This window comes from Labeo rohita, chromosome 5 (genome assembly GCF_022985175.1).
Source record: "Labeo rohita strain BAU-BD-2019 chromosome 5, IGBB_LRoh.1.0, whole genome shotgun sequence".
NCBI classification, from domain to species: Eukaryota; Metazoa; Chordata; class Actinopteri; order Cypriniformes; family Cyprinidae; genus Labeo; species Labeo rohita.
The window spans coordinates 44,057,592-44,076,610 of NC_066873.1; the positions used below are offsets into that span (position 1 = coordinate 44,057,592).

At 31.6% G+C, this 19,019-nt stretch overlaps 2 protein-coding genes across 2 annotated transcripts in view; both read left to right on the plus strand.

The window, feature by feature from the left end:
• LOC127165215 (carbohydrate-responsive element-binding protein) overlaps window positions 1-7,888 on the plus strand; it is a 30,395-nt gene extending 22,507 nt beyond the window's left edge. The window contains exons 10-17 of the mRNA XM_051109587.1: window positions 861-934; window positions 1,205-1,442; window positions 2,196-2,293; window positions 2,375-2,494; window positions 3,584-3,711; window positions 3,812-3,935; window positions 5,290-5,419; window positions 6,941-7,888. Of these exons, the coding sequence (XP_050965544.1) occupies window positions 861-934; window positions 1,205-1,442; window positions 2,196-2,293; window positions 2,375-2,494; window positions 3,584-3,711; window positions 3,812-3,935; window positions 5,290-5,419; window positions 6,941-7,065 (1,037 nt within the window). The 3' untranslated portion in view covers window positions 7,066-7,888. The remainder of the gene's footprint in view (window positions 1-860; window positions 935-1,204; window positions 1,443-2,195; window positions 2,294-2,374; window positions 2,495-3,583; window positions 3,712-3,811; window positions 3,936-5,289; window positions 5,420-6,940) is intronic.
• A 2,041-nt stretch (window positions 7,889-9,929) lies between these two features.
• Window positions 9,930-19,019, plus strand: part of srrm3 (serine/arginine repetitive matrix 3) — a 93,023-nt gene continuing 83,933 nt past the window's right edge. Inside the window, exon 1 of the mRNA XM_051109639.1 lies at window positions 9,930-10,048. The gene's annotated coding sequence lies outside the window, so the exon portion shown is untranslated. The remainder of the gene's footprint in view (window positions 10,049-19,019) is intronic.

Consider the following 19,019-nt stretch of genomic DNA (forward strand, 5'->3'; position numbering starts at 1 on the left):
AAAATGAAAACTTAAAATATAAAAATCAAACTTAATTCTAATTTTAGAAATAATTTAATTTTATATATATAAATAATAGCAAAATAACACTGATGTTAACATGTATTATATCATGTATTCATGTAAAAATTATTTTTGTTCATTTTAAAGCTGAAAAAAACTTAAAAACAACTTAACAACTTAAACTAAAATTAGAAATGTTGCCTTGGCAACTAACTGCCTTGGCAACTAACTGAAATAAAATAAGTTTTAGCTGAAGTACTAAAATTAATAAAACTAAAACTGAATTAAAAAAAGAAGAAAAAAAAATACAAAAGCGCATAATAAAATTTTAATCAAAAAGACAAAATCTCTTTTGTCTTTAAATAACTAGAAATTAAACAAAAATTAAAATAAAAAATGTAAATTATAAAAGACTTCTAATTTTGTAAACATTAAAATTGTGTATATAAATAATAGTAAAATGCCTGATGTTAACATGTTTTATATTCTGTATTAATGTGAAAATATTTTTTGTTCATTGAATTAAAAAAATAAGTAAAACAATAAGTAAAACAATTTACACTAAAATTAGAAATGTTGCCTTGGCAACTAACTTAAATAAAATAATATTCCGTTTGAGTGCTAAAATAATAAAACTAAAACTGAAAAAAAAAGAAGTAGTGCATACATTTTTTTAAACAAACTAAAATTTAAATGACAAATTAAAATAAAATAAACAATTCTGCAAAAAAAAAAAAAAAAATATATATATATATAATAAAATATTTATTATTTAAAATATTTATTATTATTAGTCATTATTAATTATTTTCTGTGATATTTAAAAGCATTGCTTAACATTTTTTAAATCTTTATAGGAAAACCAGCATTGAGTTTTGATGCTCCTTCAGCTGGGTTAAAAGGCCACAGACCATCATCACCCATCTCTCCGGTAAGCTCTTCTCATAGCAAAATAAAATATTTGCAGCACACTGTAAAACAACTGCAAATAATAAAACCACACCAACAGACATTTAGACACGAGAGACTGGAGCAATGATGCAGAAAAATCAGTTTTGACATCAAAGAAATCAGTAGAACACAACTATTTGTGTAATAGTTTTTCACAATATTACTGTTTTTACTGTATTTTTTAACAAATAAATGCAGCCTTAGTAAGTAGAGCAGACTTCCTAAAAATCCTGATTATTCTCCATGACAGCAAAAGAGCAGCAGTAGAGGAGTATCACAGATTTCCCACAATCCCCCCTGGGCCTCTCCTGTAGTCCCACCACTGTCACCGTTACACTGTCAGACGCAGAAGCCAACTCACGGCCACGGCGGCACCTTGCAGGGAAGCACCATCTCCTCTTTGCTCACACAAACGCCGCTTCTCGTGCCCAAAACAGAAAAACTCTCCCCGGTACAAATGCATGCAAGTGACAGGACCAGTTTAACAGGTGTGTTGATTTGAGTGGTTTTATACGAATAGTTTACTCAAAAATGTCAAATTGAGATTTTACTGACCCTCAGGCCATCTAAGATGTAGATGAGTTTGTTTCTTTACACAACAGATTTGGAGAAATTTAGCATTACCTCACTTGCTCACCAGTGGATCCTCTGCAGTGAATGGGTGCCGTCAGAATGAGAGTCCAAACAGCTGATAAAAACATTACAATACAATTACAACAAGTAATCCACACCACTCCAGTCCATCAATTAATGTCTTGTGACCCTTTCTCTAGTAAAAATGTCATCTGGTCTGAATCAGGAGAGAAATCTGCACAGATCAAGTACCATTTACAAGCCAAAGCAGCTCTAAATAAATATATAGGTGGATTTTGATGTGAGAGGACAACATGAGATGAACTTTTTTACAGTAGGAAGCATTATTAATGATCATGCAAGGAATGGTTTGCTTTTAAAACGAACATACAGCTTTTGGCTTCACAAGACATTAATTGATAGACTGGAGTGGTGTGGATTATTGTGATGTTTTTGTCAGCTGCAGAGCATCGGTGAGCAATTGATGGAATGATTCATTTCTCTAAATCTAACGAAGAAACAAACTCATCTTGTAGATGTCCTGAGGGTGATTACATTTTCACCAAATTACAGTTACAGTATATTTACATTTACAACTATATAATGTCACGCATAAAAACTCTTAATTCAAAAGTAATGAAATGTCTCATTTTGAAATGCACTTTTAGTTAGCTTTTCAGGAAACATGGGACACACGTCACCTACGAATCAACCGGAGAAAAGCCCAGAGTCGTTGCCTGGACAAGCCAAGATGGAGTCCACAAGAGTAAAAACACAAATCCATCCTCCAGACTCATTTATTTTATAACCCCACAGTTTGTGTTTCTAATGTTGTCTTGTCTTACAGACAGATACACGACGGATCACACACATTTCTGCAGAGCAGAAGAGACGGTTCAACATCAAGCTCGGCTTTGACACGTTACACAGTCTGGTGACGACTCTCAGCTCACAGCCGAGCATAAAGGTAACACTCGTGCAGATAATATAATAATAATGAAATAAAATATCACTCAAGTGTACTTAGAGAGACACTTTCATGACTGTTTCTTAACACACTTACGCAGACTTTTAAAAGTGCACTTTGTAAATATGTCAAATTAAAAGTTTTGCTTTAAAGTACACTTTAATTGATGTGTTGACTATTAAATATATTTTTAATATATATTTAAATTTAATAAATATTTAAAGTTTCCATGGTGACTAACTGAAATATTATAAGTTGACGGTGAAGTACTAAAATTACTAAAAACTTAAATAAAAATGAATGTAAAGCTGAATAAAAAAAAAAAAAAAAGTAAACAAACTAATTTTGAACAATGACAAAAATGACTAACTTAAACTCTAATTGAAACAAAAAAATATAAAAATGTATTCAGCTTATTTAAAATATTAATATGAAAATATTACTATAAAATTACTAACTTAAGCTCAAAATGAAAATATAAAATGAAAAGCTAAATTATTAAAATGAATAAATATGAATAAAAATGACATTAAAGTATATTTTAGTTTACCATAAATGCTTGTCAGTACATTTGGCAAAACACTTTAAATACATATTTTAAAGTAGAAGTAATTGTGAAATTACATATAAAGCACTCTTAAGTTCAACTAATTGCATTTAGTATAAATTTAAATTATAATATGTTTGAATTTAATTGTAAATAACATGCATTTTTAAATATATTTTAAAGTAGAATTATGCAATTATATATAAAGCACTCTTAAGTTCAACTAACTGCATTTAGTATAAAGTTAAACTATAATATGTTTTAATTTCATTGTAAATAACATGCATTTAAGAGTCTAAAACCATTCAATTTAGTGCACACTAAAGTATATTGCTTCCGTAATACGTACACTTTTTTTTTTTTTACAAGGGAATAAGCTATGCATTTTAGCTTCTAAGTTACTTTAGTTAAATATGTCTGGGAAAATTCATCTGAAGATTGATGCCGACAGATTGTCTGCAGCGTCTACTATAGTCTCATCTGGTTTAATATCTTCAGTCTTGCTTCCTCCAACTCTGTACTCTCATTCCCGCTGGTCTCAGATCAGTAAGGCCACGACGCTGCAGAAGACGGCGGAGTACATCAGTAAGATGCAGCAGGAGAGAGCTCAGCTCCACGAGGAGGCCCAGAGACTCAGAGACGAGATCCTCATGCTCAACACCGCCATCAAGTAAGTGTGTTTGAGCTGTTTTATAATGTGATGAATATAGTTATGAAAGACATTAACATTAATGTGTTAGAGTAATTTTATCTGAACTGTGTGTACACAGTGCATGTCAGCAGCAGCTTCCGGCTACAGGCGTCCCAATAACACGACAGCGATTCGACCACATGAGGGAGAAGTTCAGAGAGTATGTGAGAGCTCAAACGCTGCAGAACTGGAAGTTCTGGATCGTATCCTTTAAAGCGGTTTCAAATCTGAAATAAAACTGCTGAATAGCAGAGAAAGTCTTATTTGGTTAAGAAACCCAGGTGAACAGGGTAAAAGAATGAACTAACAGATATCACCGTATTTCTGCGGTTGATTAAAAAAAGTTTTTTAAATGTTAAGTTTAAATATTCAAATGAGGCTAATTAAGTATGCACTAATTTTCGTCTATTTCCAGAATAGAAATCTGAATATTGGATGTCAGGTTCAAAATTCTTGTTTAATTTTGACAGATTACAGTCAAAGGGATTTTGGATATTTTTTATCACTCCATAAATAGAAAATGGAGTGTAAGAAAATACTGTCAACAGTCAGAAGAATACATTTTCACCATGTTTTTAGGAATAAAATGTTGTATAAAATCAGTGTGAATAATTTATGAACCAACGCCTCAGTGAAGTTGTGAAACTAAAGTTTTGGATGCAAGTAGATGAAGTGTTATAAAATAAATGCTTAAATGTACTTTGGATGTTTTCTTTACACTTGTGTGAAAGAAGACATTTTATAAAAGCAAAATTACTAAAATTGATCAGTGCATGAAAAAACTATACAATTAAAATGTACAATTAAAAGCTAATTTATTAAAATTAATAAATATTGTAATAATTTCAGTAGAACATTGACATTGAAGTATAATTTAGTTTACCATAAATGCTTGTCAGTACATTTGGCAGAACACTTAAAATATATATTTAAAGTAGAAGTACAGTAATTATGAAATTACATATAAAGATATAAATCACTCTTAAGTTCAACTAATCGCATTTAGTATAAAAAACTATAATATATTTTCATTTAATTGTAATTAACATGCATTAATTATGCACTAATTTGCATCTGTTTCCAGAATAGAAATGTGAATATTGGATGTCAGGTTCAAAATTCTTGTTTGATTTTGTCAAATTACAGTCAAAAGGATTTTGGATATTTTTTATCACTCTATAAATAAAAAAGTAGAGTGTAAGAAAATACTGTCAGCAGTCAGAAAAATACATTTTCACCATGTTTTTAGGAATAAAATGTTGTATAAAATCAGTGTGAATAATTTTTGAACAAACGCCTCAGTGAGGTTTGGTGTAAAACTAAAGTTTTGGATGTAAGTACATGAAGTGTTATAAAATAAATGCTTAAATGTGTGTTTTGGATGTTTTCTTTCCACTTGTGTGAAAGAAGACATTTTATGAAAGCAAAATGCATGACCAGAACTATGTTTTTGCCTGTGTTTTTGCAAAGACCAGCATCCTTTTAGCATAATTAATTCTGTAAAGATGTAAATCCCCCACATCTTCATATTTTCCTGAACTGCAGCCGTTGTCATAGTTCAGCATCATCATCGAGCCGCTGTTCGAGTCATTTAACGGGATGGTGTCCACAGCCAGTGTTGATGATCTGTGTCGCAGCACTCTGTCCTGGCTGGACCAGCACTGCTCTCTGCCCACGCTCAGACCCAGTGAGTGACTAGCACCTTTATATAACACTACTTCCTGTTTGGCTTTCACACTTCCTTCCCTCAGACTTTAGAATAATTTACTGCCTTTCTGAACAAACCACTTTTCTATGTCCTGGCATATTTATCACTCCCTGCTTTCTTGTTTTTTGTGTGATAAGATGATACAAGAAGTCTCTTGCCCATTAAGGCTGCATTTATTTGATCGATAATACAGTAAAAAACTATATGTAATAGTTATAAATAATATTCTGAAATATTATTGCAATTTAAAGTAAGTGTTTTTTGTTTGAATATGTAAATATTGTAAAAACTTGTCTTCAGTGTCACGTGATCTTAAATTAAATTATTGCTTAAATTATTGAAAGGTATATCTATGAAATAAGTGTTTAGTTTTTGTAACATTACAATGCTCATGATCACTTTCCTTAACTCAATAATAAGTAAATCCACTTTACCAGCTATAATTCCTCTCCAACAGGATGCCATAGTAAACTAATACAATCAGATAGAACAGTAATTTCTCAAATAGTTATTACAATATATGATGATAAATTGAGCATTCGCTCCAGTGGTATGTGATGACTGGATGCTTTTCAACTGATTTCCTGTTGAACTGTCACCAACTGAACTGCAGTACTCAAATTATTTCAAATATAGTGAATTAAGCTACAAACTCGATCATTAGTTAGCAGTAAACCGGTTATCTTACCAATATGTTCTTAAATTTGTGTTGGATGTTATATTTGGAATGGAAATATGGAATGGAATGGAAATAACGCAAATCTTTTTTTTTTTTTTTTTTAATTAAACTGTAGAAAACATCAAACCATTAAGGCAGTGCAGTTATGAAAACAAAACAAAGGGAAAAAAAGTCAATACAAATCCCTTAAAAAACCCAATCCTTTTAGCAAAACCATTGTTAATGTGTGGTTTATTAGTATATTGTTATTTATCTGTCTATCTTTTTTAGAATTGGAAAGATAAGACATTGTTTGATAAGTGAGATCTCTGTTTGAAGTCCTTGAAAATCAAAAAAGTAGTCCTTGAAAATCCTGGAATTTCATTTTACAGTATCTGACGAATCCCGTAAAATGCTGATCTGCTGCTTAAGAAACATTTCTGATTATTATTAATGTTGAAAACAGTTGTGCTGCTTCATATTTTTGTGGAAGCTATAATACTTCTTGTTTTTCAGTATTCTTTGATGAATATGAAGTTTAAAAGAAGAGCATTTATTTGAACTAAAACAAATCTTTTGTAATATAAATGTCTTTACTTTCACTTTTGATTAATTTAATGTATCCTTGCTGAATGAAAATATTTATTTCTTTTATTTAAAATAAATAATTCTCCCACCATGTAAAATTTGTTGCCAAGCAACTGTGCAGTAATACAGAATTAATCGGAAGTCACCAGTGTATGCTTATCTACATTTTTATAACAGCAGAACCTATTGATCCAATCAAAAACCGTAATTATTGTAATACTTCTACCATGTCTTGTCTCTGTGTTTCTCTCCAGCTGTTTTGAGTTCTCTCCGTCTGCTCAGCACCTCCACATCAATCCTCTCAGACCCCAGTCTGGTTCCTGAACAGGCCGTCCAGGCCGTCACTCACGGACATTCGTCACACAGCTACAGCCAATGACAGCACACGCTCTCAAAACCACAGCCAATCATACAACGCACATGGGAATCCGATCAGAACCCTCAACCCACAGCAACGACCAATGACAATTTACTCCCTCACAAATGCAGCCAATGATGATCTTTCTTACAAATGTACAAGTGCTTATTGATGGTGAAGTGACTACAGCTTTAATTTAGTTATTATTTATAATTATCGGAAGAAGAAAGCAGAATGGACGTGATCCAGAATGAAGCTCAGTTTTATCAGATCAGTGGGTTCAATATATCAGATTCAATTCAGTTCAGTGCAAACAATATATAACATGCATTTTTCACGTGCCGTATAATGCCTTATTGATGAAGACTCAGCATACGTTTCTTCTGTTTATGTTATTGTTTTGTAATTCTCAAAAAATATCAGTGAATGTGAGTGTAATATGGTTCAACATATTATCTATAATGTTCTGTGCCTTGTTTACGTTTCCACGTGTAATTTCAGCTTTGGACTGTTCAACTGGTCTTTTAAAGAATTCCTCTAAGGAATAAATGTAAAATTGGACATGTACATGTTCTTATAATGTTTTGCAGTGATGGCATTTGTGTTTTGATGCCAAATCACATTCTTTCCTGTCCTGTAACTTTCTGTAAAACATTACAGGCACAAGTCTCTTGTCTTTTCCGAGGCTATTAGGTATCGAGATTTAATGTCTATATACTAATATATTACAAAAAAATTAATATTACAATGTAAAATTGTAAAATGTGGGGTGCTTTTCTTTTTTTTAAATGTTGAAGAAAAAAATATGGAAATAATACTTTCCAAAAATGTAATAGTAGTGTAAAGAAATATTTCAATAAATAATAAATAAATAGTACTTTTATTATATTATGAACTTTGTATTTAGCAAAAAAAAAAAAAATATATATATATATATACAAAAAATGTTATATTACAATGTAAAATTGTAAAATGTGGAGTGTATACAAGTAAATCTTTTGTATTCATTCATTTTTTTCTAGTTTTTAAATGATTAGACACTGCATTCATCAAGCATGCAGTTCTGTTTCAAAAGTTATAAGAAAAATACTAAACAAATACTAAATACATTTATATTTCTAATATTGTGAAATATTGCAACTTAAAATAACTGTTTTCTATATGGATATATTTATAGATGTAATTAATTTTTTTATGTCAAACCTGAATTTTCAAGTTAGAGTTTTCAGTGTCACATGAATCTTCAGAAATCATTCTAAAATGCTGATTTTCTGCTTTTTTTTTTAAATGCTGAAGAAAAAAATATGGAAATAATACCTTCCAAAAGTTTATTAGTAGTGTAAAGAAATACTTAAATAAATAGTTTTATTATATTATGAACTTTGTATTTAGCAAAAAAATGATACAAAAATGTAATATTACAATATAAAATTGTGAAATGTGGAGACAAGTAAATCATTTTTTTTTAAATGAGTAATACTTTTATTAAATTATGAACTTTGTATTTAGCAAAAAAGTTTTTTTTCTTTGGCTAAAGTATTTTTCTTTTAAACGTTAAAGAAAAATTATTGAAATATACACAAGTTTAATAGGAGTGTAAAGAAATATTTAAATAAATAGATAAATAATAAATAAATAGTACTTTTATTATATTATGAACTTTGTATTTAGCAAAAAAAAATATATACATAAAAATTTATATTACAATGTAAAATTGTAAAATGTGGAGTGTTTTTTTTTAAATGTAGAAGAAAAAAATATGGAAATAATACTTTTCAAAAATGTAATAGTAGTGTAAAGAAATATTTAAATAAATAGATAAATAATAAATAGTACTTTTATTATATTATGAACTTTGTATTTAGCAAAAAAAAAAATATATGTATATACAAAAAATTTTATATTACAATGTAAAATTGTAAAATGTGGAGTGTAGACAAGTAAATCTTTTATATTCATTCATTTTTTTCCAGTTTTTAAATGATTAGACACTGCATTCATCAAGCATGCAGTTCTGTTTCAAAAGTTATAAGAAAAATACCAAACAAAAACTAAATACATTTATATTGTGAAATATTATTGCAATTTAAAATAACTGTTTTCTATATGAATATATATTTTAGATGTAATTTTTTTTTATGTCATAAATATATAAGTCTTCAGTGGCACATGTTCCTTCAGAAATAATTTTAAAATGCTGATTTTCTGCTTATATTTATTTTAAATGTTTGAAGAAAAAAATATGGAAATAATACCTTCCAAAGAATGAATAGTAGTGTAAAGAAATATTTAAATAAATAGATTAAATAAATAAATTATACTTTTATTAAATTATGAACTTCGTATTTAGCAAAAAAGTTTTTGTTTTTTTTTTTAATGAAGAAAAAATTATGGAAATAATACATTTCAAAAGTTTAATAGGAGTGTAAAGAAATATTTAAATGAATAGATGATAAAATAAATAATAGTTTTATTATATTATGGACTTTGTATTTAGCAAAAAAAAAAAAAAAATCCTATATTGATAAAAAGAGCCATTCTATATATTATAATTTATTTTCAAAATGCTTATATAACAAAGAAATGCTCCTGCGGTAAAACTACATCACCAGGTGTCGCTAGTGAACTCACAATTTTATACTTATCTTTCCCTCACATTTTACAAATACCTTTAAATATCGTTTTTAATTCTAGTTATTATTATTAGTTAATTCGGCTGTTTTGGGGTTCCCACTGTTTTATGCAATCAAATCACTCGTTTTGAAATGAGTCAGTATTGCAGTACGCCGCGGTTGCTCCTCCTAAGCGCTGGAAGGCGCTGCGCCTGATGCGGTTCGGCTTGAATCGTCCCGTTCTCGGCTCTTGCACTGCTGCCGCTGTCCAGCACCAAGCACTGAGCGTTCAGCACCGCGAGCGGAGGACAGCTCCCGACCTCCGAGAAAAACACAGCAGACCGCAGCAGAAGCGCTTTAGCCAACCTCATCTACATCCACACGACCAACCGGTAAGTTTATTCACAGCTTTCCATGAAATATAGGCGATAACAGCGCTGAAATAACACCAAAATGTGTGTGAACATCAAACACACAACAGCAGAATCGCTACAAGCTCTTAATGTGATTAAACGCGATTATTTTCAACACGCTGATTCTTTTGTTCTTTACATTATGTGTATGTGTCTGTAACACAAATGAGCTTTAATGTGAATATTTTCCGCTCTCATCTTGACCGTCTGACAAATCGCTGTTTTTTAATAATAATAAGACATGTTTGTTATGAACGATGATCTTTATAGCTGAATCTCAGAATGGATGTATATTTGTTTATGCATTTTGTAAAATGTATTGGTTTATATAACATAATTGCTCGAGATTTTGATCAAATAACGGTCCCGTGATGCTTTATGACGGTAATCATTATTAGAAATCTGATCCGAGCCATAGAGAAGCAGCATAAGAAATTATAACGGAATTATGTCTCATTTATGTTTAGAACAAAAGGGTGAATCTTATAAAATATGTAAAGAATGTGCCAAGATCACATATGTAAATTCTTAGGTAACAAATTTAGGTTATAGAAACGTTATTATAACGTTTTTAAAGGCAAAATCGTTCCTAATAACCTCCAGCTAACAAATATAACGTTATTTGAACGTGTATTTTTATATTCTGATAGAGTTAAAATGTAAAAAAAAAAATATTGTCGTGATTAGAACGATATTTATGGATTACAAAAGAATAACGTTAGAATTAACGTTCTTAGAACGTTCATCAAGTATAAATAACATAAGGATGTTTAGAGAATGTTCTAAAAAACGTTTTCTCTCAGTGTTATGAGATTATATCAAAGAAAGTTATAAGAACGTTCCATGCAAAGTATTTAAGAACGTTTTGTCCTAACATTAATAGAACTTAAAAAAAAAAAAAACTAGGGAAAGTTGTGAGAATGGTCCCTGTTAGCTGGGTTATGTTGATGCATGTTTAGTAGCTGTTTGTACAAAATAAATAGCTATAAACTAAGTGTCCCTAGTGAAAAATAAATACTAAAATGTATTTATTTAATGCTAAATATATTACAAATACATTTACATATTATGCACTTAATAAAATACCCTGTAACTGTACTTTTAGTATTCTAAATTAGTATACTTTAAGTCTGCTAAATTGGAACAGCTAATACTTAATGCACTTTTATTGTGCGGAGGTAGTGCTGAAGTCCAACTAAAGATACTTAAGTATATTTGATCGTGCTAAAGTGGAACTCTTTCAAGTATACTTTAGGTGCACTTCAAATATTTAGCTGTTAAGGACTGATATTATGTAACGATCATACAATCCTCATCAGTAGTGACATTAAAACTTAAAAACATTAAGAAATGTGCACTGTGCACAAGTAGTACACCAAATAAAGTTTAATTAAATGTTTTATATCAGTAAGTCTTGAGCAATATGTCAGTAAATATGTTAATAGACTTGAACTATATAAAATAAATATTATTAGGGGTGTCATTAAATACATAATTACCTTGTGCAAATTCTTATATTTATGCATTATTGTTCTTATTCCTGTTGCTAAATGACTGATGTTTAACATGGACATGTTGAAGTGCTACTAGAACCGTAGTATTCTTACCCTGCTTTTGCTGGTGGAGATGAGATTCGCCTGTGTTTTTTAGCCATTAACACCTCTCTGAGGTGTGTGAGGGTCTGTGTGCTCTGCTCATCCTTACCTGAAGAGCTCTACACCCTCTTTATTCAGGGGTCACTGGCTGCTGGTTGTTCAGAAAGAGACAAATGTGCTCACTTAATGGAGGGGAGTTAGTTATCCGCCGCTGGTTGTCAGTAATTTCCCATGGTGCCGTTTTAGTCTGCATATCCCTATGTAGATTTATTTCAGCACACAGGCTGATTTGAGACTGTGTAGTGAATAGACGTGTCAAGGTAAAGAGGTATAAAAGTAAATACTTCTCACTAAATGTTTAGTTTCATTCAGAACCTGTAGCAGTGACATGCATGCTGCAGAGCTGGTGTTTGATGTTTTTTAGCTCTTTAAAGCTCATTAAAGCATTGTATCTGGAGTCAGTAAACACTTTTAAGATGCTAAAGCTTTCATATGTGTGCTGGAAAATTGTGTTTTTGTGAATTAATGATCCACTGTGTACGAGTGAAAATAGTAAACGGTATAAAACCTTACTATTTTGCCATAGAAATGTAAGAATATGAAGATGTAGAGTGTTTGCTGGGTTAATTTTGGGCTGCAGCTGTGGGACAGAAAATTCATTCAGATCTGTTTTGTGTTTGTGGGTGTGTAAACATTGAGACACTCTCATGGTAATTCATAGAAAATGTGAGTGGTGCTTTTCTGTGTAAAACTCATTGGTATAATCCTAATGTGTTTTGAGTGTTTGTTAGATTTTTGCCAAGTGGTTGTGAGATTATTCTGGTTGCTGGGGTGTTGCTAGGTTGTTCTGGGTGGTTACTAGATGGTTTCTTAATGGTCCAAGTATAAAGTGCATCCTTCATTGTGTGCGTCTATGGAATTTTTTATATTCTGGCACTCTCAGAAAAAGGTACAAAAGCTGTCACTCTTTCAAGAGTTACTAATATATACATTTAGATACTAATATGTACATTTTAGCTACACATATGTGCCTTTAGGCTAATAAAATACACCCTTTAGGTGTAAATAAGGTACAAAGGTGTAGCTTTTGAAAGGGTGTACCTTTTTTTCCTGAGAGTGTGAGTGAAAATTGTAAGTCTAATCACTTCTTATAGTAGTAACTGCAAACCTCTCATTTGACACAATTTGATTTTGACAGATTACCGGCATTATCAGCTGAAGTTTAAGTTAATGATATGAGCAAGCCTCTAACCCCATGAGTAGAAGTAATAGTAATAGTGATGATTGACTCTACTGTTATCAAAATCAATACACTGCCTTTAAATTAATACCGATTCAGTTGCTGGTCATGAAAATAGCCAGTCTGTGTTTTCAGCTTTCTTTTATAGTCTTAACGTCAATCATCTTTTGCTTCTTAGAAATATTTGGAAATGAGCCTAAAGCAGAGCTTTCTGATTGGCTCTGAATGTCCTAATATTTAAATGACTCTCCTAAATTTAGCACAGTTGTATTGCAATCCATGCTGACTGCTGATCACAGATCAGAGGTGTTTGTCTGTTTTAAATAGAGGCTACAACTGTTTCCATCATCATCAAATAAAATGATGGCGTTGAAACAGTCTGTTTGCGCCCCCTAGGGACCACGTGATCTCATTAATATTCACAAGTATTTTTGACACAAACAAAATATCAGCATATTGACAGCTTATGAAATGCAAACCCTTTCATGCATACATTAAATGAAACTGATTTATAAATTGCATTGATTTCAACATGATTTGTGCACATTTGTATGGCTCTAAAAGTTATTTGTTAAATATACAGTGTTTATATATAGAAGTTGCAGATGCATTGATATTTTTGACAATACTATCTAAAATCAGTATGTAACTGTTTATAATATGTATTCATATTAATTGGTAATATTATTGTCAAACACTGAAACAATTTTTTACTCAGAAATTGCTAGTATATACAGTACATTTCACAAATAATTACAAAGAAATGGCAAGTAACAATGAATGAAAGGTGAAATTTTGAAGTAGAAAGACTTTTTTTTGCAAAATATATTCTAATAATATTATTATATGCGTTATTTACAACTTTTGTTTTTATCGCATAGATGTTTCACCAATTCCAGTCTTTTTCAAATGCGGGACCATGTGATCTCATTAATATTCATAGGTTTTTTTTTTTTACACAAACAAAATATCAACATATTGACAGCTTCTGAAATGTAAACCCTTCTATGCATACATTAAATGAAACTGATTTATAAACTGCATTGATTGCAACATGATTTGTGCACAGTTGCATGGCTCTAAAGGTTATTTGTTAAATATCCAGTGCTTATATATATATATATATATAAGTTGCAGATACTGTACATTGATATTTTCGACAATGCTGTAACTAAATCCGTTTGTAGGCAAAAAAACAAAAAAAAATTCTCAATTGGTAGTCTTTCAGAAGTAACTGACTATGCCATGTATTCATATTAATTGCTAATATTTCATTACATTATGTTATTAAACACTGAAAAAAAAATAGTGACTTTTTTTTATAAATTTATATATATTATAAATTGCTAGTATATGCAGTACATTTCACATAATTACAAAGAATTACAAAGAAATGGCAAGTAACAATTAATGAAAGGTGACATTTTGAAGTAGAAAGACTTTTTTTGAAAAACATATTGTAATAATATTATTATATGCATTATTTTCAACTTCGGTTTAATTGTGTCTTTTTCAAATGGATTCTTAAAACTACATTAAGATGAAGTACAACAATGTGCACTTTTAATGAATGAATGCCAACAAAAACAAACACATTCACGCTAGTCAGGTGCCGTGTTTAAATCCGGGCGTCCGTAAGTCGACTCTGTCTCTCTCTCACCCCATTTTCCTCTATTCTCTCAGCCTCCATTTTATCAAATGTGTCTCCTCCTGCCATCCTAATTCTCCCATCCGTCGTTCCCCTGAAGGGCACACAGATCCTCGGGGGGCTGGTTAACGTGTGTGTGTTTTCCAGCATATGTCTGTCCTCTAACCGCACACTGGAGTGTGTTTAATGCTAAATGGGAATGTTGACTCTCAGCATGCTTCTGTCTCTTTTTTCCGGTCTATTCGTGTCTATTTATTTTTAGAAATTCACAGCGGTGTCGCTCTTAGAACGGCAGAAGAATTAGCAGAATTGCATGTAGACCTGCAGAAGATATTTTGCAGAATTTAACCTGTTTTTTATAACGGTAGCTGGGGCATTAAAAAGAAGAATAAAAAAAACAGTAAAATTAGTTCATATGACTCATGCATTTTATTCCAAGTCTTCTGAAGTCATACAATGCTTTCATTATTTATTATAAGTCATAATTCAATGAATCACGCTTCATGCCAGATGTTTGGTTGTCTGACATCGCTGACATGTATTACAGTGGATAGAGAAGACTTTAAGCAAATAACCATTACAATTTCTATCATTCTGTTTGCGCCCAGGAAATAACCACAAATAAATAAATAAATACAGGTTTGAAAGAACATGAGTAAATGATGACAATATTTTCCTTTAAGCAGGATTGTGTGGTCATCTCTCTGCTCAATGCATTCTGGGTAATCTGCATGGCTCATATCTACACTCATCTGAGTTCAAAGGACATATCAGACAGAATATGCAAAATCCATTTGAAATCAGAATATAAATTGATTCATTTGAGTCGCATCAAAGACAAAGTTCATTTGTAAAGCAGCAGCATCTGAACTGTTCTGACAGCATGTAGTTTGACATAATGAAATGTTTATTCACCTTCATAAATTGCATTTATTTCCTCTGCGGAATGCAACATTCATTCGTTCATTCATAAATGCATACAGATTTGGATGAACACGAGGATGAGTAAATTATAATACAGTTATACAATTATAATACAGTTTGGATCTAATTTCTAATGTTTGTAATTAGTTTTGACTGCAAGCATTTCCCACCTTCTAGGACCCCTAGGTTAATTACAGTAGCAAAAACAGCCTGTTTAATTCTTAGTTAACCAGATGTAACCATAACCTGACAATCTCTCACACTGCTTTAATCTGTTTTGTGAATGAATCTCCCAGACTGTTTTTTGTGAAGCAGAATGATTCAGAATAATGATTTTTCTGTGTCTCTGTGCTGGATTGCTCTGCTCTGGTCTGGATGTAGGGAGCAGATGAAAGGGCATTATTAAAGAGATGAGGGGAGATGGAGGCCGTCTGTTTGAAGCTTTGCTTCTCATGCATTTGGGACGGCAGAGGACGCCTGTCATAGATGTTTCTATGTGTTTGGAGCGCATCTCATGCACTTCCTTCCCAGCCTTTCTTTCTTCTGCTTCTTTTGGCTTCACAGTTGCTGTAATGTCTCCCTTCAGGGCGTCTGCAATATTAAAGTCAATGTAACAAAATAGATCTTACTTACAATTTTAATGCATGTTCCTGTTCTTATTGTTGCAATTACATTATTGCAAAAAGTATCCAAATAACCATTAGGCATTTTTAGCTGGTAATGCAGCCTTTATAAAGTCTTTTAAATAAAGACTTTTGATTGTCGACTTTCACTGCAAAAAGGATTTTCTGCCTTTTTTCTGATTTTGTCTTTTCTTTCAGTACAAATATCGAAATATTCTTAAATCAAGCAATATGACTTAAGATATTAAGTCTTGTTTTCATGATTAAAACTAGAACTCATTTCTGCCAATGTGGTCATAAAAATACATTTAATTAGAAGTTTTGCATTTTCCTTTAAATGTATGTTGATTTAAGAGTATTTAGAAATTTGTACTGGAGATTACTAGGATTTTTAACCAGCAAAATTCAGTTGGCTTTTCATTGCTGTCTAGGAGAAATAGTTGAGATATTGAAGTGATCGCATTTTTGATTTTCCCATCCTGTGTGTATGTGTTCAGAGATCTGTACATCTGCAGTCTCTTCCTCTGAATAATGGAGTAGCGTGTCTGTCTCAGGAGCTCAGGAGAGTGCACACATACACACACACACACACACAGATCAGGTGGTCTGGAGCGAATCGGGTTTCCAGATACAATAAGAGGCGTAGCAGCCCTCAAACATCACCACGGCATCTGTTGTGCACCAGCTAAGGCGACTCTCTGACTTGTCTGTGTTTAAAGTTAAGCTAAAACAAAAGTATTTGTGTTATAACACTGATAACCACAACAATTACTTTCCATTTGTACAACATTTTATCTAAAAAATAAAAAAATCTTGATTACAGTGAGACACTTAAAATGGAAGCAGTAGTTTTCCAGTATATGTTTTTATTTTTGAATCAGTTAAAGACATTTTTGAATTGAAATTGAAAAAATATATCAAAATTGTTTTACGTTTTCTGTGATTGATAGTATTTGTCATTGGGTACTTAACTCAAAGTTTAAAAAGATTATTTTTTCTGGCCCCACTAACATTTTTTTCTTTGGTTTGAAGCAAAAACTTACATAATTTCAATATATATTTCAAGTCACTTTCCTGTACCTTGTATTAATTTAGGAATTTATAAATATTCACTTTGGAAAATGAAAAAATATATATACTGAGTAAGGGAAATATTTTTTTGTGTGTGCATGTTAACATGATTTTATGGTGTAAAAAAATCAATTACCTTTGACTGTGTATCCAATTTTATAGCTCCAATTTTATAGCTTTGTCACCATGACAGACCACTTTTAGTCTCTCACCATAACCTCATTTTTTATTATTAAAAATTTGTTACATTTGTCAACATTACACTCTTAAAAATAAAGGTTCTAAAGAGTGTTTTTGCAGTGATGCCATAGAAGAACCATTTTTGGTTCCCCAAAGAATCTTTCAGTGAACAGTTCGTAAAACTGTTTTGAAGAACATTTAAAAAATCTAAAGAAACTTTTTTGACTATAAAGAACCTTTTTTGCATTTGAAAAGTTCTGTAGATGTCCAGGGTTCTTCATGGAACCATCAATGCCAATAAAGAACCTTTATTTTTAAGAGTGTATGCCACAAATGCTGACAATTATGGTTAACTTGTATTGAAACTTTTGCTTGTTCTTAAAGTACGTGGGCAGCTGCAGTGCAGTTTTTTGTTCGCACTGTGACATACTGTGTGTGTGTGTGTGTGAGAGAGAGAGAGACACTTTGACTGACAGCTCAAGACAGCTCTTACAGCGGCACTGAATTTTCCTCCTCTCTCTCTGGAGATATTTCTGCTTTTCATAAGGTATTCACACACACAGACACACACACACACACACACACGCACTCAGAGGTGCTGCATTTACATCACAGATGGTACTCAACAGAAACCATCTGTAATGCAACAAGCATCACTGTATACTCCAGTCCTGTTTCTAATTAGACGCTCAGATCACATGACCTGCTCATTATCTCTGGCTATAAAAGAACAGTGCCATTTATAATTTATTCTGTTGCTGAATTGTTACAGAGAGAAGACAATCATGTGAACAAACATGCCTTGAGCAGCACAGACAGACAGATAAACGCTAAACGCTCTTCATGCTTGCTCCTACACATTTCTTTTATGGCAGTGTCTGTTTACACAGAGGTTAAATAGTCAGTCTTGTTGGCAAAGTTTGCTTTCAGTAATTCCACCCACTGTTGCTCAGATTTGGTATATATAGCATATTACGTCAATTTACACTTTGCATTAATAGTGTTTGTCACTATTTGTGCTTACTGTAAACAAGATGCTATTGGTTGCTATTTATATGTGCTCTCACATGTTCTGTGATTGAAGTTAATGACACCATTCAGAGAAATCCAAGTGCCTTTATAGAATGCATCTTGAAATTACTACTATATTCAGAAATGTAGTATCAGCACACATGAAAGGACAAAATGGGTACAGAAATGCCTTTGGTGTGCTGTTTCTGAGTGCCACATGCAGCAGATAAACAGAGGGGATGAGCACTTACTGTTCCGTTCTTAGACTCGATAACAAACACATGATCCCACTGACTTTGAGATCAGGAGGAAGAGACACACGTTTCTGAGACATTTTGATGCAGGTCAGATGGTTTGGCATAGGGATGCTCATTTTAATCGGTTAACCATTATTAAGATTAAGACAATCAGTTAAATGGTTTAAAAGGTCATTTAAAAAAAATTTAAAAGTGTATCAAAATATTTTAAAACATTTGCTGGATGGTTAAAATGAAATAAAATAAACTTGCATTTTTGAGAGAAAAAAAGAAGATAAATCGCCTAGGCCTATAATGTTAAGTTGCATTTTATTATTACATTCAGAAATGCAAAATGTTTACAAACACTAAAAACATAGGCTAGGCTACTTTAGTTCCCCTCACTCCACAAAAAAAAAAAA